Below are 19,050 nucleotides of genomic sequence, written 5' to 3'. Positions count from 1 at the left end.
TATTCAGGATCAGAATGCACATGCTTGGCCTTGTATCAGGCCACTTTTTAATCTGTTCCACTGTCTCCAGTGATCTTTTGAAGTCTTATCAAAAGGGTTCATGATTCTCAGAGAAAGAGCCTCAGCAGAAGCAGCTGAAGCAGCTGAAGGGATGCAGTGTCTGAAGGGATGTAATAAATGCATTTCTTTCCCTACAGCACTTCCTCTGGAATTGCTGAAAGCAAGCTGGCACTGAAATTAGGGGTGGTCTTTTGGGAGTCAGCTTTCCATCATGTTTCTCTTGTCTTCTTTCAGGCTATTGAAAAGTGGAATGTAGACAAGAATCTTGAGGAGCTGGAGCAGCAGGGAGATAAAACTCGTGCACAAGTTGCTTTCTTCCCAGCAGATTATGGTAATGTCACTAGTTGAAAGTGCATAAAAATAAATAAAACTCAGGTTCCTGTATTTAAGTTATTCCCTGCAGCATAATTTTGAATGCAGAAATCACAGTGGGTTTTTTAAATGCTTCTAAAACATGTTTAATTATCTTCCCTCAAGATTTCATCTAGGTTTCTTAGCCTGAAGCCAGTGCTTCACAGCCTGCCATGGGCCAGACAAGCCATTACAATATTATCTTCATCCTCCCCCTGCTGCCAGGCTGTAGGAACAGGAACAATGTGAACATGGGGAATATTGGGTGATTTCATGGCAGAAGACCACAACTGATGATTATTTTGTTGCTCTTCCACAGAGTCCTTCAGGAGGAAGTGTGAAGAGGAGCTCATGGAAAGGCTGGGAGAGCTGTGTGCCAGGCAGTCCAGGGCAGTGTCCCCTCCCTGTGAGAGGCCATCAGCCAAGCTCTGCTCCTTCCAGGGACAGCAGGACAAGAAGTGAGTCCTTTTTGTCACATATCCCAGCTCATCCTGGCTGCCAGAAGGGATACTGGGCAACTCCTAGTCTTCCACAGGGGTTTTTCTCTGTAGCCTTGCAGGAAGCTGATACTGGAGTTGGAATCCTCAGTCCTTCATTTCCCTTTGATGACAAACACCTTGGCATTCTCCATCAACCTTTGTCTAAACCTTACCAGGCACTTGGGATAAATGGGAAAGCAGGAAAATGAGGCTGAGCCAATTATCCTGTCCAGCCTTTTTTGTCATCTAGGGTACAAATTTCTCTTACTGGTACCTCAGTTGAGCAAAAATACACAGGATGGTTTTCTGTGGGTATCAGTGGAGATGTCAGTGCTTCTTGGAGGAAAAGCATTTTGAGGCTGTTCAGAGGGAGCAACATCAATGGTGGCAGCACAGAAGAAATAATGAGTGAAAGAGTGGAGGGGAAAGTGGGAAATACCCTCATTGCCAGAGCAGGGAGAGCCACTAGGATGATTTGCAGTTTTATGCCTGGGAAGATGAAATGGAATTGCCAGAAGAGGCAGAGAGGAAAGGGGAACTCGTTCTTACACTGAGATGTTAAAAGTTGTGATCTCTCTGGTGCCTGCCTTTGTTCTCCAGAACAATTTGGTGGTGTCACATTTTGAGAACTGAATATCCCTCTTCATCCTGCCTGTGATCTGTGCTCCTGGGGGAAGCTGAATCCTTGAATTCTGATTGCAGGCAGAAGCAGAGTTGGAATCTGTGTGGTAGCCAAGCACAGAGCTCCTTTCTCAGTCCAGTTTTGATCCTGAGGCTCTCCCTGCGGGATTCCTTGGGAGATAAGGCAGAGGATGTGCTGAGCTGTGTTTTCTGTGTGTAGGGATGCTGCCTTGCTGTCATCCCCACCAAGTTCTCTGAGGATGAGCAGGATGAGTTTCCAGGACCTGCCAAAACGTGCAACTGTGTACATAGATTTGAGAGATGCTGAGCCACCAAAGCCAGTGACAGTCCCTGAAGAGAAACAAAGGTAAATCCTGGCTTTATTGGGAGTGAGAAATAAGTAATAAAAAGTGAGAAACTGAAACCTTTCTGAATCTCATGCTTGTGAAATGTAACTTTAAAAATGTTCTTTCACACCTCTGTCATAAGGACAAACCTTGTAGTTAATAAACAGCTAATAGGTAATAAACAGGTAAACATTTTGTTCTTGAATATTTGAATTTTCTTTTTTCTAGAGTAATAGTGTGAAGGACTCTCCATAACACCCAGAGATCTTCCCTGGAAGTATCTCTCCCTTTTTCCTCATTTTCTAAATTTGCATCCTAGAAATGACCAGGAGCCAACACTTAGCTAGAACAGGGTTAATTAATGTGTACTGATTGTTTCACAGTGCAAGTGACAGCTCCTCCTCCTCCTCCTCTGAAGAAGAAGAAGAAGAGACTGTGACAATTCAGAATGAAGCAGAAAGGAGAATGTAAGTTTCCTTATCAGGACTGTTTTCCAAGTGATATAATGTTCATTTTTTCTGAACCTAATTGGCCTAACAATGATCAGAGTGAAAGTTTGTGTACTTAAATATTGCCATTCCTGGTCTTCACAGCAGAAAAAAAAAAAAAACAACCACCAAAACAAAAGCCCAGTAATGGAAGTGCTCCAGTGTGGCCCCAGGAGGTCACTCTTTCCCTGTTGCATGGTAAAGCTACCAAAGGTAGAGAGTTGTTGATCCTTCAGGCAATATTTGCACCTGTCCAGCTGCTTGGGACAGCTCAAAACACAGCCAGAGGTGCCCTGGGGGCTGGAAGATGTGAGTTTTTCTCCAGCCCTGTGTGAGTGACACCAGAACTGTGTTAGACAAGCCTCAGAACCAAACTTTGGAAATGTTGTAGGGAGCTGAGTCAGATAAGCCTTTACTTTTATAAATAATAAAATAGGCTAGAATGGATAGAGATTTAAAGAAAATATTGACTACATTGTATGGACAGGGACCCTCTTAATGGGAGGGGACAGGGGAGAGAAATGCTCTTGGTCTCAGCAGGGCAGGATTCTGATCTCATTCATGAGGGGACTATCCAGTTTCATTTTTATCTGGACCAAATGATTAAACAGGAATTATTATTCTGTGCATGTAGATTGTGTCAGGACAGGACATTCCACTACCACAGTAATGTGCTTGCTGACAGCAGTCTCATTGAGGAAATTAAGCCAAGCATTCAAAAACTGTAATAGTTATTAGAAAAACTTTTAATCTCTGTGTATTTGAACCCCAACCCCTGTATCCAAAAGGGCCAAAAATCTATAAGCTCTGAATTCCATGCCAACCATACATTTGTTCAGGGCTGTTCTGGCAGGTGTTTGTGTTGTGCCTGAATGCAGAAGAGGTAAATAAATTGCCAGGAAGATCAATTTTGTGTTCTGGCTCTGCTTGTGTCACCTGAGTGCTGATGCTATGTGGTATTTTTGGGTTCCCCTGTGGCAGGAAGGAAATGATGAATCTGACTCCATGTTCTTAGAAGGCTGATTTATTATTTTATGATATTATATTAAAGAATGCTATACTAAACTGTACTAAAGAATGGAGAAAGGATACAGACAGAAGGCTTAACAAGATACTAATTAAAACCTTGTGACACTCTCCTCAGAGTCCAACACAGCCTGACTGTGATTGGTCATCAAGTTAAAACAATTCACATGTTGGATAAACAATCTCCAAACCACATTCCAAAACAGCAAAACAAAGGAGAAGCAAATTAGATAATATTGTTTTCCTTTTTCTCTGAGGCTTCTCAGCTTCCCAGGAGGATAAATCCTGATGAAGGGATTTTTCCAGAAAATATGACAGTGACATTGCTACTGTCACCTCCAGTTATTTTCCTGTAGATGCCCAGTCCTTGTTTTGAGCTCTCATCATATGTGAAGTTCCTCAGAGATTGAGTTTATTCCTATAATGCTTTATCTTGATGAAATCAGGTTTTTATTTCCTTTGCAGGAGGAATTGCTCAGGGAAGAGCCTGTTACTGCAACAACTCCGAGCAGCCCGGAAGGAGGCCTTGGAGCTTCTTCACAAAACATCTCTTCCAGCTGAGAAACTGCAGCCAGAAAGGCTGGAAGACACAGCTTCCTCTAATAAAAGTCAAAACCAATCTTGTAAAGTGAGGCAAGAGACAAATGAGGTAGTTCCCAGGAAACTGATGAGATTGGAACCAGGCAAGGAAAGTCTCCCCTTTTCAAGCTGTGGGGGTGACAGAGCTGACACAGAGAAAGAGAACAAAATGGAAGCTGAGAAGATTCCAAATCCAGGAAATGCTCCAGAGTGTCCTCTAATTACAGCAGAATTGCCAAGGTATCCCACAGGAAAAGTAATCAGAGGTTTTGGATGTGGCTTCTCTAATTGTCCTGGATTAAAGAAAATTGCTTACCTGGGCTGTGAGCTGGAGCAAGAGGGTGTCTGGATTTGTTACCTGGCAAGAACAACAGTCCTGGCAGCTGCTGCTGGAAGGTTTAGAGGCAGCCTCAGTGGGGCCTGGCATTAGATGAGATGTGGCACTCCTGACATTGGAAATTCAGCCTTTTTCTATAGCTTTTATTTTGCAGAAGAAGAGGATAACACAGTATTGATCTCCTTTAGGAACAACAGCACTGAGGTTTCCTAAGCACAGCTTCCTAGAAAATAGGTCTGGAAGGGTCAGTCTCCCTGTGCCAATAAAGAGTGAGGTGAAATCTAATATCTCCTGGCAGATCTTTATAGAACTTGATCTTGAAATCCTCAATGGTGAGGGTTCCTTGACTCCCAGGTAGTACACTTTGCTGTTTAATTATCCCTAGAGTTGGAAAGCTTTTCATTAAGTCTAATTTAAATTATTCCCTCTCCAATTTAAGCTTATTTTTGTTGTGTTCCCAGAAGGAATGGAAAATGGTTTATTCTGTGTCTCAGTTTAAAACACCTTTTACAAACTGGAAGATGTCAGTCTCCCCTTGTATTTTTTTTTCTTCCAAACAAAGGAATTCTGACTCTTTGCCAACAAGAAAAGTGCAAGATCTTGGAGTTACAAAGTACACCCGTGAGGAATGCCACAGGCATATCTTGGAAAGCTTTGAAAAAATAGAAATAAGAGTGATATAATTGAGAAAATTGCAGAGTTATTTGGGCCTCTGCCTCCCTGGGCTTAGTTAAATGTAGTGTGTTCTGCAGAAGGTCTAATTTCAAAGTGAAATCAGGTGGTTGCCTTGTGCACCTGCCCAACTGTTTGGGAGAGCTCCATTATGCTGCCTTTTCAAAGGTTATATCCTGCTATTTTCAGAGTGAAATTTAACATTCTGACTTTGACATATGAGCCCTGGAAAGAATCAGGATCTGCCTGCTCTGGAGACTATTACTGTGTCAGAGTTAAACACTTGCCTGCCCTGCCACTTAGACACCTCAGCTCCTGTGTACCTGCTTGAAATGGCAGGTGGTTGGTTGCAGGGTTTTTTCCCTCTGGAATTCCTGACATTAAGCTCATTGCTTCCATCAGGAATACTAAACTGCATTTTGATTACCTGTTAGCCCATGGCCAGGCAAGAATGTGGATTATTTACTGTCTCTGAATGATAATTCACTGATTTTTACTGATTTCAGTTTTCTCTGTTGCTGTTCTAATTATTGCTGGGGCACCTGGGGCTGGAAGAATTCAGAAAAAATTGAACTTTTTGTTTGCTGTGGAAATGGCAGATGAAATCTTTCTGTGGGCATCCAGGTGTAGAAAGATGGGAGGTCTTGGGTCAGGGGAACTTTATCTCTGTCATATCCTATAGCAAATAGGAAAGGAAATGGGTCTAAACTGGGAATCTTGGTGTGGAGATGGGGAGGGACACATCACAAACACATCTCTGCTTAAATGAATTTGTATCCCCACATAGATCATCACCACTTATCAGAAGTTTGATCTCTGCTCCTTTTCTTTGAGGTGCTTTTCTTCTTAGAGAGATGATTTCATCTACTGACAAGTTCTTGTGTCCCCCCACAAACAGCAGAATTGCTCTCTAAATCTATTTTAGCCTTTCATGTCATGATTCCCCCTCCAGTGTGTGGTGTAAATATGAGAAAAAAAGAAGTGCAACCAGATCAATGAGTGGCTTTTTCCCCCCAAGTGTAAAGCTTAATCTGTGTATTTTCCAGGAGAGAAGGAAGTGACAGAGAGCTATCCCAAAAGGAAGAGGAGATGAAGGAGAGGCAGAGGAGATGCAGATTGCAGGAGCAGCTGGAGCAGTGGCAGCCTCAGCGCTCGGTGTGGGGGAAGCAGCCCATGGCAGAGAACACCCCGCTGCTGTTCCACAGGGTCAGTGCCTCAGGGTGGGCTGGGTCCTGGTTTGAACAGCCAGGTGTCTGCTGAGGAAGGCAGGAGCCTCCCCTGAAATGAAAAATGTAAACCCCCTCCTTCTGAATTATTATAATTTTGAAATTAAGGGGCTCTCAGCACAGATATGGGAATAGGAATAACAGTTATTTACTAGGAAAACTAAACATGAATACAAGAGCAATAATACAAAAAGAAAAACTACTGCCAGAGTCAGACCATGCCCTGTCCCCTGTGTGTCAGGGGGTGTCCCAGCCCCATCCCATGGGGGCTCAGCCCTCCTGCAGTGCCAGCTGTGGCTCTGCTGCAGCAGGGATCCTGCACAAGGGGGGAGTTTTCCTCTGCAGCTCCAGGGCTGCTGCAGATGGGCCTGGGCTCCCTCTGGCCATGCAGGGCAGCAGAAAGCTGCTCCTCTGGCAATGCAGGGGGCAAAGGCTGCTGTGCTGTGCCAGGCTCAGATTGGATCCAGGTAGGAATGCTTGGCTCCTCCCCTGGGCACAGCATCTCCCCGTGGGATGCTGGAATTGGATCAGCCCTGCAGGGACACTCAGTGGCCATGGACAGCAGAGATCTCCTGCAGGGAGGGTTGGCTGGGGGAGAGATAAAGAAAAAACTGCCCCAGGAACAGCAGAGAACTGCCCCAGCTCTGACAGATTAAACAGAACACACAGCCCCAGCCTAAGACACAGGGGCTCCCTGCCAGGGGCAGCTGGGAGCAAAATGTCATTTTATTGCATTGTTTCAAATCTGTTAGTTATGGAGCACCATTAGCTGAGGAGAGGAGCAGCCCTACAGCTCTTCTCTCACACTAAGGGAGAAGAATTCCCCACCTTCCTGTTCAGGGAGAGCTCCTCAAGCAGCTCTCTCCAGTTCTGACCTCTCAGGGCCTGCTGAAATCAGTGGCTCAGTGTCATCTACTTCACAGCAGCCACAGTCTCCCACATGATTTTTCATAACTTTTCCTAAAAAAGTGAAATGTTTTTACTGTCTCTGCTGAGTCCTGTTGTCTGCTCCCAGCAGCTTTATAGTTCACTTTTGTGGGTTGGTTTTGAGGATTGTGGGTTTAATAACAGGTTTTAGTCCTGATTAAGGGGATGTGAAATGATCCTGATTTTAGCCAAAGCCTAACTATGGCTTGGAGGACAAGGCTGTTGTTACTTCTCAGAAGATTTTTCTCTGTCCTTGCCCTCAGCAGAGGGTTTGGAATGAGATGAGCTGTAGGATCACTCCCAACCCTTACCATGATTTTATGACAAGCAGTTCTGCTTCATCCATGCACTGATTCTGCTGAGCACAAGGTGAGAAGGTGAGAGGAGGTGAGAAACTGCAGAACCACCATGAATCCACCATAATGATTTCTCTGGGCTAATGCCAATAACAAAACTTTTTTGTCGGTACAAAAGTTGAAAGACTTCACAGCCCTAGATTTGGGGCTGGACCATTTAGGTTTGTTTTGTAAATGGATTGCTGTGGTTGTGGAGATTTGAAAGCTCATTTTATTTAGCACTGGATTTGTCAGTGAGGAGGAGTAAAGGACTAAAAAGCTCCCAGCTGAGTTTCCCTCTGCCAGCCTGCTTTGACAAGGAGAGCAGAGCACCCATAGCTCTGCTTTGGAGTGTAAAAGTTGGATTTGCTCCTCCCTGGCTGTTGGCAGGTAGCACCCACTTCCAGTTAGCCTTGATTAAGATGCAGACACTCTCTTGCTCCTCAGAAATCCACGTGGGCCTTGCTCTCTCCTTCCTGACAATGCACCAGACAATGCAGAATCAGCCTGTGTTTGGTCATTTCCCATATCTGCTGTGCTGATGCCAATAAAATGAGGATGGGCTTGGTGATGAGCTGTGTCTGGAGCAGAGCTCAGGGTTGATCTGTGCTGGAACTGGAGCTGTAAATGTTCCCCTGAGGGATGGGATGATGTTCCACTTGTGGCAGCAGGGACAGGGGCATTTCCCACCAGCCCAGGCTCCTGCTGCCTGTGCAAACTGCTGCAGTGCCCAGAAAGAGGGACAGGGACTGGTCACAGACAAGAGAGGACACAGGGCAGGGTTAAGGTGGGATTTTGGGAACAAATTCTTCCCTGTGAGGGTGGGCAGGCCCCTGGATCCCTGGCAGTGCCCAAGGCCAGGCTGGAGAAGTCTGGGATGGTGGAAGGTGTCCCCGCCCATGGCAGGGGGGTGGGATGAGAGAATCTTTAGGGTCCTTCCCATCCAACCCATTCCAGTGCCAGCCTGCTCCAAGGGACCTGCCTGACCTCCCAAGGCACCAATGATAACAGGAAATCAGCACAACCCATAATAACCATGTTGTCCTGGCAACTCTGCTCTTAGTTCTTATTCAGACATATTCATTATTAAAATTAAATTCATTATTAAAAAATGTATCAACATCATCCATCAAATACAACAGTCCTTTATAAGATTACTTGAAATCTGCTTTGATAGCAGCACTTTTTCCCTTTGAATTTGAATAGGGTTTTATTTTCTTTCTTTTTTTATGAACACAGAAAATTTTGACTGTTTTGACATTTAAAACTAAGAGCCCCTGTAATTTGGCAGCTATGTCTCAGTGAAAATATCTAATATCTATATATAAACACATATATTCAAAGAAAAAGCCCCAGTGTTTGACAGAGTAGCACACTTGCAAATTTGTTTTGTAAGTCCTTTGTTTTGGCAGTGATAGATGTTCAGATCTGGAACACTTGTCACATTTTCCAGAATTCTTCTGACCATTTATAATGTACATAAATAATTGAATTTAATAATAATCAGAGGGAAAGTTTAGAAACTCTGCAATTACTGTAGCTGAGGTGCTGGGAAAGACTGGCAAAGGAAATTTAAAAAGCTGCATTAAGGTTACATTAGAGTTCTTGTCTAAAATGTAAAAGCAGATTTAATGTGCTGTCTCCTTTTTCTTAACCCAGTTCAGTCAAACTCTGTCCTCAGCTTCACTCTGAGAGTCAGGGCTGGGGAGAGGGAACTTGAGAGACTGAGAATTCACTTCCAGGGGCACTTCAGGGGCTGAGATCCAGTGGATTTTCAAGACATGCAGGTGCCAATTCCCTGGGAAATCAGTGGGTTCTTTCTAAGAGTTCTGCCTGTCAGGTCCATGTCTGGAGGTGTTTGAATACTTGGGCAATCTGGCTCACCTCTTGGTTTTAAAAATAATGCAGGGAAGAACCTGCATTTTAATGCTGTATTTTGGGTTCATTTTTTTGTTTTTTTTTTTTTTTTCCTTTCTCTGCCCCACCCAAACTTTTGGTGAAATTTAAGACTGGCATGAGTTGATCTCTTCTGAAATTGGGCCCCAATCACATTTTAGCCTTTGAATCTGGTTCAGAACTGATGCAAGCACCTGGAGTGCTGTGAGGGCCAGCAGAGTGGTGGTGAGATCCTCACTGTAGGGTCAGGCTGAATTAGGAGTTTAGAGGAACAGCACAGGTTTGTTTCATGATGTGAGCAGTGTTATTGATGAGGGAGACAGAAGGAATGCTCCCAGGATGTAAAGCAGTTAAATGGAGGATGTAAAATGAAATGGGTTTGATCTGTCACTTCATTCACCTTGCTTGGTATGATCAGTAACTTGGTGCTGGTGTTGTTTTCTGTCACATTCCCATTAGGTGGCATCCAAATAATAGTGAGAAATTTTGCCACACTCAGAGCTGAGTTTTGTGTCAGGAGCAGCACAAGCAGGTTATTCTAAGGATATCACAGGATCCCAGACTGGCATGGGTGGGAAGGGACCTTAAATCCCATCCTATTCCACCCCTGCCATGAGCAGAAACATCTTCCACTATCCCAGCCTGGTCTTGAACACTGCAGCCAAACCCCTGCATGGCCCATCCAGCCCTGGCATTCACTTCACACAGAACAACTAGAATTTAGCTTGTACTCATCTCCTTTATTATTGGAAAAAAGAAGTATTTCCTGCAGGGCTTCAGTTTGATTCTGCATTTATTGCTTTATCATGATATGGCAGAACAGGATAATGTTGTTGGAGAGCTATTAGGAGCCACCTTGTAAGCAGCCCCTCATAAACAGAGTTTTATCTCCCTTACACAGCCAGGGTGGTTGGGAAATGAATGTGTTGACTCACACTGAGGCATCTCATTTTTCTTGGCATTCACAATCACTTGGGCTAACCTTGTATTAGTAATTATATTACCATGATCCTCATCTCATTGCAGCTTAGCCTTACAGCTGCCTTACAACAAAAAACATCCAGGCACAACAGAGTCATTCTACCTTAACAAATAGACGATGTGGGTACTTTCCTTTCCATCTTGTAAACACAGGCTCCATCACCTTTTTGTCAAAATCAGCAGGTTCTTTATGTTAACACCCCGTTGACTCAGCTCACTGGTGTCAGGGAGAATTCTCAGCCACAAGATGTTCCACTTGTATTGCAACAAAATCAATTCTTTATAGAACTTGGTCTTGAAATCTTCAATGGTGAGGATTCTTTGACTTCTAGGTAGTCCATGTTGCTGTTTAATTACCCTTAGAGTTGTAAAGCTTTTCATTAAGTCTAATTTAAATTATTCCCTTTCCAATTTAAGCTTATTTTTGTTGTGTTCCCAGAAGGAATGGAAAATGGTTTATTCTGTGTATCAGTGTTTTAAAATATCAGTGTTTTTACAAACTGGAAGATAAAATTACCAATACATCATGGTCAAATTCTTCCTTGCCCTTTGATGGCCTTGTTTTCTCTTTGATCCTATATTTCTTCAGGGGAAAATCCCTGACAAAATTCATATTTATCATCCAGAGTGGTGCTGAAGTGCTGGACATTCTGCTACTGGGAGAGTTACCCTGCATCAGCACGATCTGCCTGAAAGTAGGGATTGATTTCCAAAACTTATAAAGTATTTTTAGTTCAGTTACTGGCCCCAAAAGTTATTTTTAAGTAGGAGGTGCCTTGATCTCAATTTGTCAGTGAAATGCTTTTGATTCTTTACCTGTCTTCCTTAAATAGGTGCCTGTGATTGCCATTGCTGTTCCATGGGTGTTTTGATCTTTTTGAGGCAGTGGTGCTGACATCAGCATTGGAAATTGCCCTTTTCTTCCCTCCCTGGGTTGTTCAAGGACATTGTGGATGCTGGGATCCCAACCCAGCTCTTCACCTGCTGGGCCTGGGCACTTGGGCACCTCCCCAGCTCCTCTGGAGCTGCCCACATGACTGCACTGAGATGATGGCCTCAGCACTATTTAAAAATACACCACTTTTATTGCTGGGTGGAAAATGGATAAAGGAAAAGGACTGTAAGAAAGTCAAATTAATGTCTCCACTTAAAGAATGGACAAAGGCCTGATCAACCACTCATGAAGGAATAGGTTTTGTGCCACTTCCTTACAGAAATGCCAATTTATCCCCCAAATTGTGGTGCAGTACATATATTTGGAGAAACTGAGGAAACCTATAAAATCTTTTTTATGATTATAACGATTTTGTTACACAGTAGTTGAGTTTTCCTATATCTGCATTACTCCAAAGGTGATCCTGGTAATACAAATCACCTGTGATCAAATGTTTTCATTGACCCTGGGCCAAAGCAACTGCATCTGTGTGAATGTAATTACAACAGCATTTAGGGTTATTTTAATATAGCTTTAAAAAACCCCATTAATTATAAAAATCACCAAATATTTCCTACAGTAATGTTTTTTGGACACCAGAGCTGAGTTTGCCTGGCTCCAGGTGCTTTCCCTGTTGGGCTCATGCCAAGGCTGTGGCCAGCAGTGCTGTGCCCAACAGATGGCCCCTGAATTCCTCCTTTTTTTTTTCCTGCCAGGCATTTAATGAGTTCCTGAAGCAAGATTAAAATCTCTTGTACTTAATGAACCCTCTGCCTCGACTCAAGAAAGGCTTAAAAATAAACTAAGGCAATTAGAGACGGAGTTAAACTTAGCACACAGAGACAGGAGGCCAAGATTCCTGTTTGTGCCACCAGCCCAGCACACAGCATTTGGAATGGATGGAAGATCCCAAGGAAATGTTTTTCTAGCATGGGTGGCTGGCACAAAGCCTGTGTTTCTGGCCTCCTCTTCATCTTCCCACATGGTGCCAGGGAAAGCAAACAGGGGGATCGCTGGCACAGCACTTTGCTGGAGTAGCTGCTTCCTGCTGTCCCTGGCTGTGGGCACAAATCCCAGAAGCTGAAGCTCAGATCTGACCTGAGGATCTGCCTGAAGAGGCAAACAGAGGGTCCAGGCCTTGCCTGTCTGTGTTACAAACACCTCCCTTCACACAGGAGGAGTTTGATCTCTGTGGATGTGTTTACAAAAAGAATGGATGGTTTATTTGATGGTTTAATGGAGGGGTTAGGGCATGGCTTGGACTCAGTGATCTTTAAGTCTCTTCCAACCTGGTCATTCTGTGAATTCATTCTGTAAATTCTGTGTTCCCAGAGTCAGGAATGTTATGGAAGTGCCCAGGCACTCTTAGGGCGGGTTATACTTCCCATCCTCCGTGGGGGGATAGAAGGTAAGAAAATAAAGATAGTGCAGAAGGGAGTCACACCTGAGGAGTTGCACCAAAGATTAGGAACAGGCCTGCCCTTAACAGGCCACAGCTGTGTCTAATAAGAAGAGTGCTACAAAAGAGTGGGGTAGCTGGGTGAGGAGAGGGTTGGAGTCTGTTGGCTGTGCTATGAGGAAGGAGTCAGTGCTACAAGGAGCTGTCCATGAGAAATCACCAAGAAAGTGTGGAGCTTTTGCAGTAAGATGACAACAATCCTTGTGGCTCCTCTCCCCAGTTGAGCTCACACCACCACAGCAAGTCCAAGAGCCACACAGTAAAGCTGCTTTCATAACTTTTGGCTGCTTTAAGAAGTTTTTCCAGCCAAATTGCTGTAGAAATGCTCAGAACCAGGAAATTCACCTGTGCTGAGAGCAACAGGGTCACCAAAAAGCCGTGGAGACCCTTCTATGTGAACCTGGAGAGGCACTCTGATGGTTCCCAGAGGCTCCCAGGTTTGTGCTTTTTCCAGCTGTGGGAGGAACTGAAGAGCCAGAGATTCACAAAGCAATGAGATCTTGCAGTGCTGTTTCTCTGGCTGCAGTTTGGAAAGGCCCCAGGATAATGTCAGATATTTAATCCTTTATAGTCCTCGGCATATCTTGGAAGCGATTAAAATGAGTTTAGGCTTATTCCTCAATACACTCCTGCCTGAGTTTGACAGATGGGAACATTGGTTGCTGTTGCTTAAAGGAAAGGTTAATACAAGGAAAAGGAGCAGAGTTTCCATCATGAGCTTGCTGCCAGTAGAGGTCCTGAATACTCCTCCATTCACGTTAACAGGATGTTCACATTAAGCTTGGAGACAATAATGTAAAATGTCCATGAGCCAAATTCTATTCCTTATCCCAGAGAGGGCAGGAGGACACAAAACCATATCTGGGCCTTTTGTCTCCTCAGGTCCTGCAGTGTGCTGGGCTGCCCTGGGTTTGCAGTGGCTCTGAACAAGTGCCAGTCACGTTTAATTACACAGAGAAACAAATACTTTCTGCTGTGATTCTCTCTTGGAATCAAAATAGAATCCCCAACTCCTGGCCTTACCTCAGGGCTGTGATCACTGATGCTATTTGTAGATGAAAGGAGGCTGAACCTGGCTCTCTGTTGTTCCAAGGGGATGTACAGGCTTGTCTGTTAAAGGAACTGCAGGATTTAACCTACACTCCTGGTTTCCCTCATGCCTTCTTCTTCAGCATTGACTTGGGCTGGGCTCATGTTCCAAATCTCAGCACATAGGGGGATAAACTTGGTCACAACTTGTAAACACATTATTCCACAAATACTCATTATGGGGCATTATTCTCAGTGGCAGGGAATGGAATTCAGGGCTTTATCTGAGATTATGGAGTGGAAGAATCATGCAGTTATTTTTATTTGGCAAACACAGAGCTCTGCCCAGCTCTGTGCCAAGCACCTGGAGTTCCCACCAGCTTCAGGGAGCACTGTGAGCACTCAGCAGTTCTCAGGATCACACAGCCCCAAACTCACAGGTCTGAAGGGTTGTCTGGAGGGTGTTTTATAGCTGCAGGGAAGAGCACAGAGCTTGTGACAAACTAGATACAATCCATTTTAATTGGAAGCTGACAACAAGCCACTTTAGCTCTGATAAAACTTCCTGATAAAGCAGCTGAGCAGAGTTTCCTCCCCCAGATCCTTTATTTTCCTTTATTTCTTTGGGGATTTCCATAGACTATCAGGGGAAATGATAAATAAAAAAGATAAATAGATGGGAAGAAAAAGCAAGGCTTTCCCCAAGGTGATAAATATGTGGTGAATCATAGAACCAATCCCAAATGGTTTGGGTTGGAAGGGACCTTAAAGATTCTCTTCTTCCACCCCCCTGGGAATCTCCTGGAGAATCCAAGCAGAGCCATTCCCATAGGAATCAAACCCAGCTTGGAGCATGTGCCAAATGCCAGCCTAGACTTCAGATGGCTGAGGACCAATTCCATGCTCTGTCCCAGCATTTCCAGATGAGCAGGTGCAATTCCCTTCCCTGGGAGGGTCTGGAAGCGCTGGCACATCTCATGTGTGAGGCAGGCTGGAATCCTTTGAAGAACAAGTGGAAGATGCAGATAAGATCACACTGAGGGGGCTGAGAGGCCACAACACTTTGAGGATTAGGAAAGGGAACAGAGGTTAATTTTGAAAGTTTGTTGATTATCTTATACTCTTCAGAGCACTTTACAGAGTCTTGATAATGAATCCAGCTAGACAGGGACCAAGATAAGGAAATATTATCCCCACTTTACAGTTCCACAGAGAAATACTTCATTCCAGAGCCAGGACTGAGGCACAAGTTCCCCATTTCCAGTCTTATGCTCACATGAAATGTGTAAGTAATTAAAACTTCCTTTACTCATTTCAGCTGCTTCTCATTAACCAGGAGTATAAACTCATTATAGGAGGAACTTTTTGTTACATGTGCTCAGAACACCAGCACAATGAGGCTGGGAATCCTTCTGAGCCTCTCCAAGTGTTAGTGGAGTGTAAACACCAATCATGGAAAAGGCACTTCTCATTTTTAATGATTATGGCTTGGAAAGCAAACAAACTCAAATAAGACTCAGTGTTGCTTTGGTTTAAATTTTAATGCATTTCTCAGGTCAGTGTTTACCTGAGCTGAGCCTTCTTAAGAAAATTTTCCCACTTCTAAAAAAATAAAGAAATTATATGTTAAAAAAAAAAAAAAAAGTGTTTGTTACAGGTTATTTGAATGGATTTTTAATTTGTTGAATTTGGACCAAAAATATTTTGATCCTGTGTGATCCACAGCATCTCTCTGCTAACAAATGGTATGGACCAGATTTATCCACATCCTTGATAGATGAGCCATTAACTCCAGTGAAGGAGCTGAGAATTCCCTTAGTGCAGTTAAGAGGTTTTATTCTTCATACCCAAGACTGAGAATAATTGTCCAGAGCAAGAAAACTGTCAGCAAAGACATTTTGTTTATTATTATAGTTTTAACTTCAATTCTCATGATCTGGAGTGCCCTAAGTGAATTGAAAACTATGGAGATCAGAGCAAATAATGCTCCATTACACAGCTCCCTGAATCCCTGCAGCCTCCCTTGGCAGAGTTATCTGCTTTGGAGTACCATAATTCCTCCATTTGAGCAATTTGAGCCTCATCCACATCAGAAATTTCAATGCCATCTTGCCCCCATCGTGTTTTTCAGGTCCATAACCTCAGCATGATGCTCAGAAAGGCACCGGTGCCACAGAGTGACTTTGCTACAGAAATGCATTTACAAAAAGACCATTCAGACCATTAAACATCAGTTGTGCTCTCCTTTTTGTGAGGAAAAGTCAACTTCCTAATTCCAGGGTGTTCTGCCAGTTGCATGCAGGAACTGCAGATCCTCTCCTCATTCTCACCCCTTGCTCCCACTTTGCAGTGATAAAGCAGTTTTTTGAATGGTTTCAGGGTTTATTCCACACTTTAATGTGGAGTTTCAAATCATCTAACAGATGGCATTGTCATCATTTTTCCTTCGCCACAGAATGAAAATGAACAAACACTTGACATTTCCAATATGTCTTCATCTAATGCAAGAATTTTTAGAAACCATGGAATAGTGATAATCTGCTTTGCTTTAGATGGCCAGAATTGTTAAATGTGTCCTAAAAATCCTGCATTTCCCACGTGACTGTGTGGGAAATGGGGATATAACCACACAATGATCATGGTTATGTCCTGTACCAGGAGCTCTGAGCAGGGCAGAGCAGAACATGGAATGCCAGAGCAGCTGTGCAATGGGAGGGGAAGGTTCATTAGAGAAATGAGCTGAGCTGCTCCAGCACTTAGAAATCAGCTCACATTTACAAACCCACAGCAGATGCATCCTTTGGCAAAAGAGTTCTGCAGTCAGTAATTTGCCATTCATCAGGGATTGCCTCTTAAATCTGGGATCCGAGCTAGGGTGCAGATGACATAGGGGGATAAATTTAGACAGGGCTGGAAACAATTATTTTGATTAAACCTCCAGCCAATGAGAGTGACAGCCTTGCTGTTCCTCCCCTTGCCCCTCACTCACCCCTCTGTGGTGAAGGAGGAGATTTTGTGAGTTTAACTTCTCTTCTTTTCCAAGCAGGGGATGGTTGGATGGAGCTTTTGCTGCTGCAGGGTCTGTCCAGTGGAGTAGGGATGGTATTTGGGTGGAACATGCTGCCTTGCTTCCATGTTAGTGTTGGAAAAGGTGCTGGGAGGGAAATATTGAAGTTTTATTTACCTCAAAGGGAGAGATTGTGCATATTAAAGTAAAAAATGGGTTTTTCCTTAGCCTATCCTGCCACTAGGGCAATTCCTTGGGTTGATGGGTTAATTCTGCTGGGAAATCTTTGTGAAGTTCTCCTAAACTTGGCCATTCCAGCCTCTCACAGCTTTGGCATGAATGTTTCCCAGTCTTTGAAACTCTTTGTCCAATCTAACATGGATGTGTAGGAAGAGTAATGCTAACTACTCTTTTAAAAAACATCAACAAAGCATCATTGAACCACTCTGAGCTGTTTTATTAGAAATAAAATGATCTTAATCTTGGCTGGCAATCTTGTGCTCACTAGGCCTTGGCTTGCTGTTATCATAAACAGCTCTGGTTTAAAATAATAATAATATGAAGGTAAATTTCCACTTTTTAAAATGAATTTTTAATTAATATTATCTTCCTTTGGGATTATCATGGTTATTTCACTGTGGTTGCTGCTCCTCCTTGCACTGGTGTTATGTGAGAGTTAAAAAGGCCAGAGCTGGGGATGGAGGGAGGTTGGGAAACTGAGCTGAAGGGCTGGAACTTGTAATGACATAAACTATAATTGCAAAATAAAATAGCAAGAACTTGGGAATAGGAAATTTTATCTTATTTACTCTTTGGTAATTGTTGGCACTTGCCTGCAATCAGCTGCAAGCCTATCTCTGAGTGACAGCACAATTCCAGCCAGAGCAACGAAAAATAGCCCAGCATTTCAGTAATTTTGGGCTTTTTATAACCTAATACTTCACAAATAAAAGCCAGTGTAACGTGGGCAGATTGAACTCTCCTCTGCAGACTGGGCTAAACTGGGCAGTGCTGTGGGAAGCCATACCCTGGAAGCACCAGTTTTATCCTTCTTCAGCTGTTCTTGCCCAGAATTAAACTGGATTAGCTCATTTTTTGTTCATTAGTCTTAATATTTCAGAATTTATTCAAGCCCTACACTTAAATTCTTGTTGGGGTGAGGAGGCTGCCAGAGGCAGGAGAGGGAAGGTCCAACCTTCACCAGAACCTCAGTCAGAAAGGACCTTAATCAGTAAATTTATCTGGTTTTGGTCAGAAAACAACTGGGCCAAGGAAGTTTGGAATAGTTGGAGCTTTCCTGCTGAAACATTACTTACAGATCCTGTTTATGTCATCAGCTCTTCCATTGATCCCCACACCCTTGCTGAGGGAGGAGGGAAGGATCTTTTCTCCAGCACAGGGTATAGGGGAAAGTCACTTTTCCCTCATGGTCCCAGAGTTTATGCCAAAGTCTCTTCCTCAGGGGATTTCAGTGGAGGGGTCGAAACCCTGAAGAATTCTGTTGGCACCCCAGGACATGAATTAATACAAATCTGCAGCATCACACACATTTGCATGGCTGTTTTGCCTTTATTACTAATTTACAGTTTTATTTGGTACCAAAACATTGGGTGACACAGTAGAGCTGCTTTAGTTTGAGTCCTTATTAAACCATTTTAAGGAGTTGTCTGTTCTGAGGACCAGCACAAAAGTCAAGCTACATTAACTTGTCAAGTGGATTAGTTGTGAAACACACTTTTGGACATTTTAATTCAGAATTAAAGTGACTGTAATTGTATTTAGCTTACTTTGCTTTCAGAGTAAATTCAGGTAAATCAAATTAAGGTTCATTCAGTGTAGAGGTGTGGGCAGAAATCCTCATTATGGGCTACATGGAGCAACTGAAAATGTGAGCCAGGTTGGATGGGGCTTGGAGCAGCCTGGTCCAGTGGAAGCTGTCCCTGCCTGTGGGAGAGGGTGGAAGAAAATGAGTTTTAAGGCCCCTTCCAAAGCAAGCCCTTCCATGATTTTGTGATGGGAACTATTGAGGAGCAGTACTGGAGAATTTTTGGGATTTTTGGGACTTTATGATTAATTTTCCAAAGAAATGTCATAGGCAGCAAGTTGAATATAGATGGGAAGAAGAAGACAGCCAATAATTACAGCTGCAGCATCTGTGGAAGGACAAAAAACTGCAAATCCACAGTTCAAGCCTGAAGTTGTGCTTTGAACAGTTCTCTTAAAGGAGAGGGAATTTGCATCCTAAATAACCAACTATCAATGCTGAGGTAAAGAAAGGAGGTGAGTTCCCTTAACT

At 43.5% G+C, this 19,050-nt stretch overlaps 1 protein-coding gene across 1 annotated transcript in view; it reads left to right on the top strand.

Annotated features, from left to right (window-relative positions):
* Window positions 1-19,050, top strand: part of DNAAF8 (dynein axonemal assembly factor 8) — a 99,272-nt gene that overhangs the window by 7,753 nt on the left and 72,469 nt on the right. Inside the window, exons 4-9 of the mRNA XM_058816287.1 lie at window positions 295-391; window positions 731-869; window positions 1,732-1,878; window positions 2,242-2,325; window positions 3,838-4,191; window positions 6,007-6,166. Coding sequence (XP_058672270.1) covers window positions 295-391; window positions 731-869; window positions 1,732-1,878; window positions 2,242-2,325; window positions 3,838-4,191; window positions 6,007-6,166 — 981 coding nt within the window. The remainder of the gene's footprint in view (window positions 1-294; window positions 392-730; window positions 870-1,731; window positions 1,879-2,241; window positions 2,326-3,837; window positions 4,192-6,006; window positions 6,167-19,050) is intronic.

Source organism: Ammospiza caudacuta, chromosome 17 (assembly GCF_027887145.1).
Source record: "Ammospiza caudacuta isolate bAmmCau1 chromosome 17, bAmmCau1.pri, whole genome shotgun sequence".
Lineage (NCBI taxonomy): Eukaryota > Metazoa > Chordata > Aves > Passeriformes > Passerellidae > Ammospiza > Ammospiza caudacuta.
The sequence above is the reverse complement of the archived record's forward strand: the minus strand, read 5'-3'. Positions and strand labels throughout refer to the sequence as shown.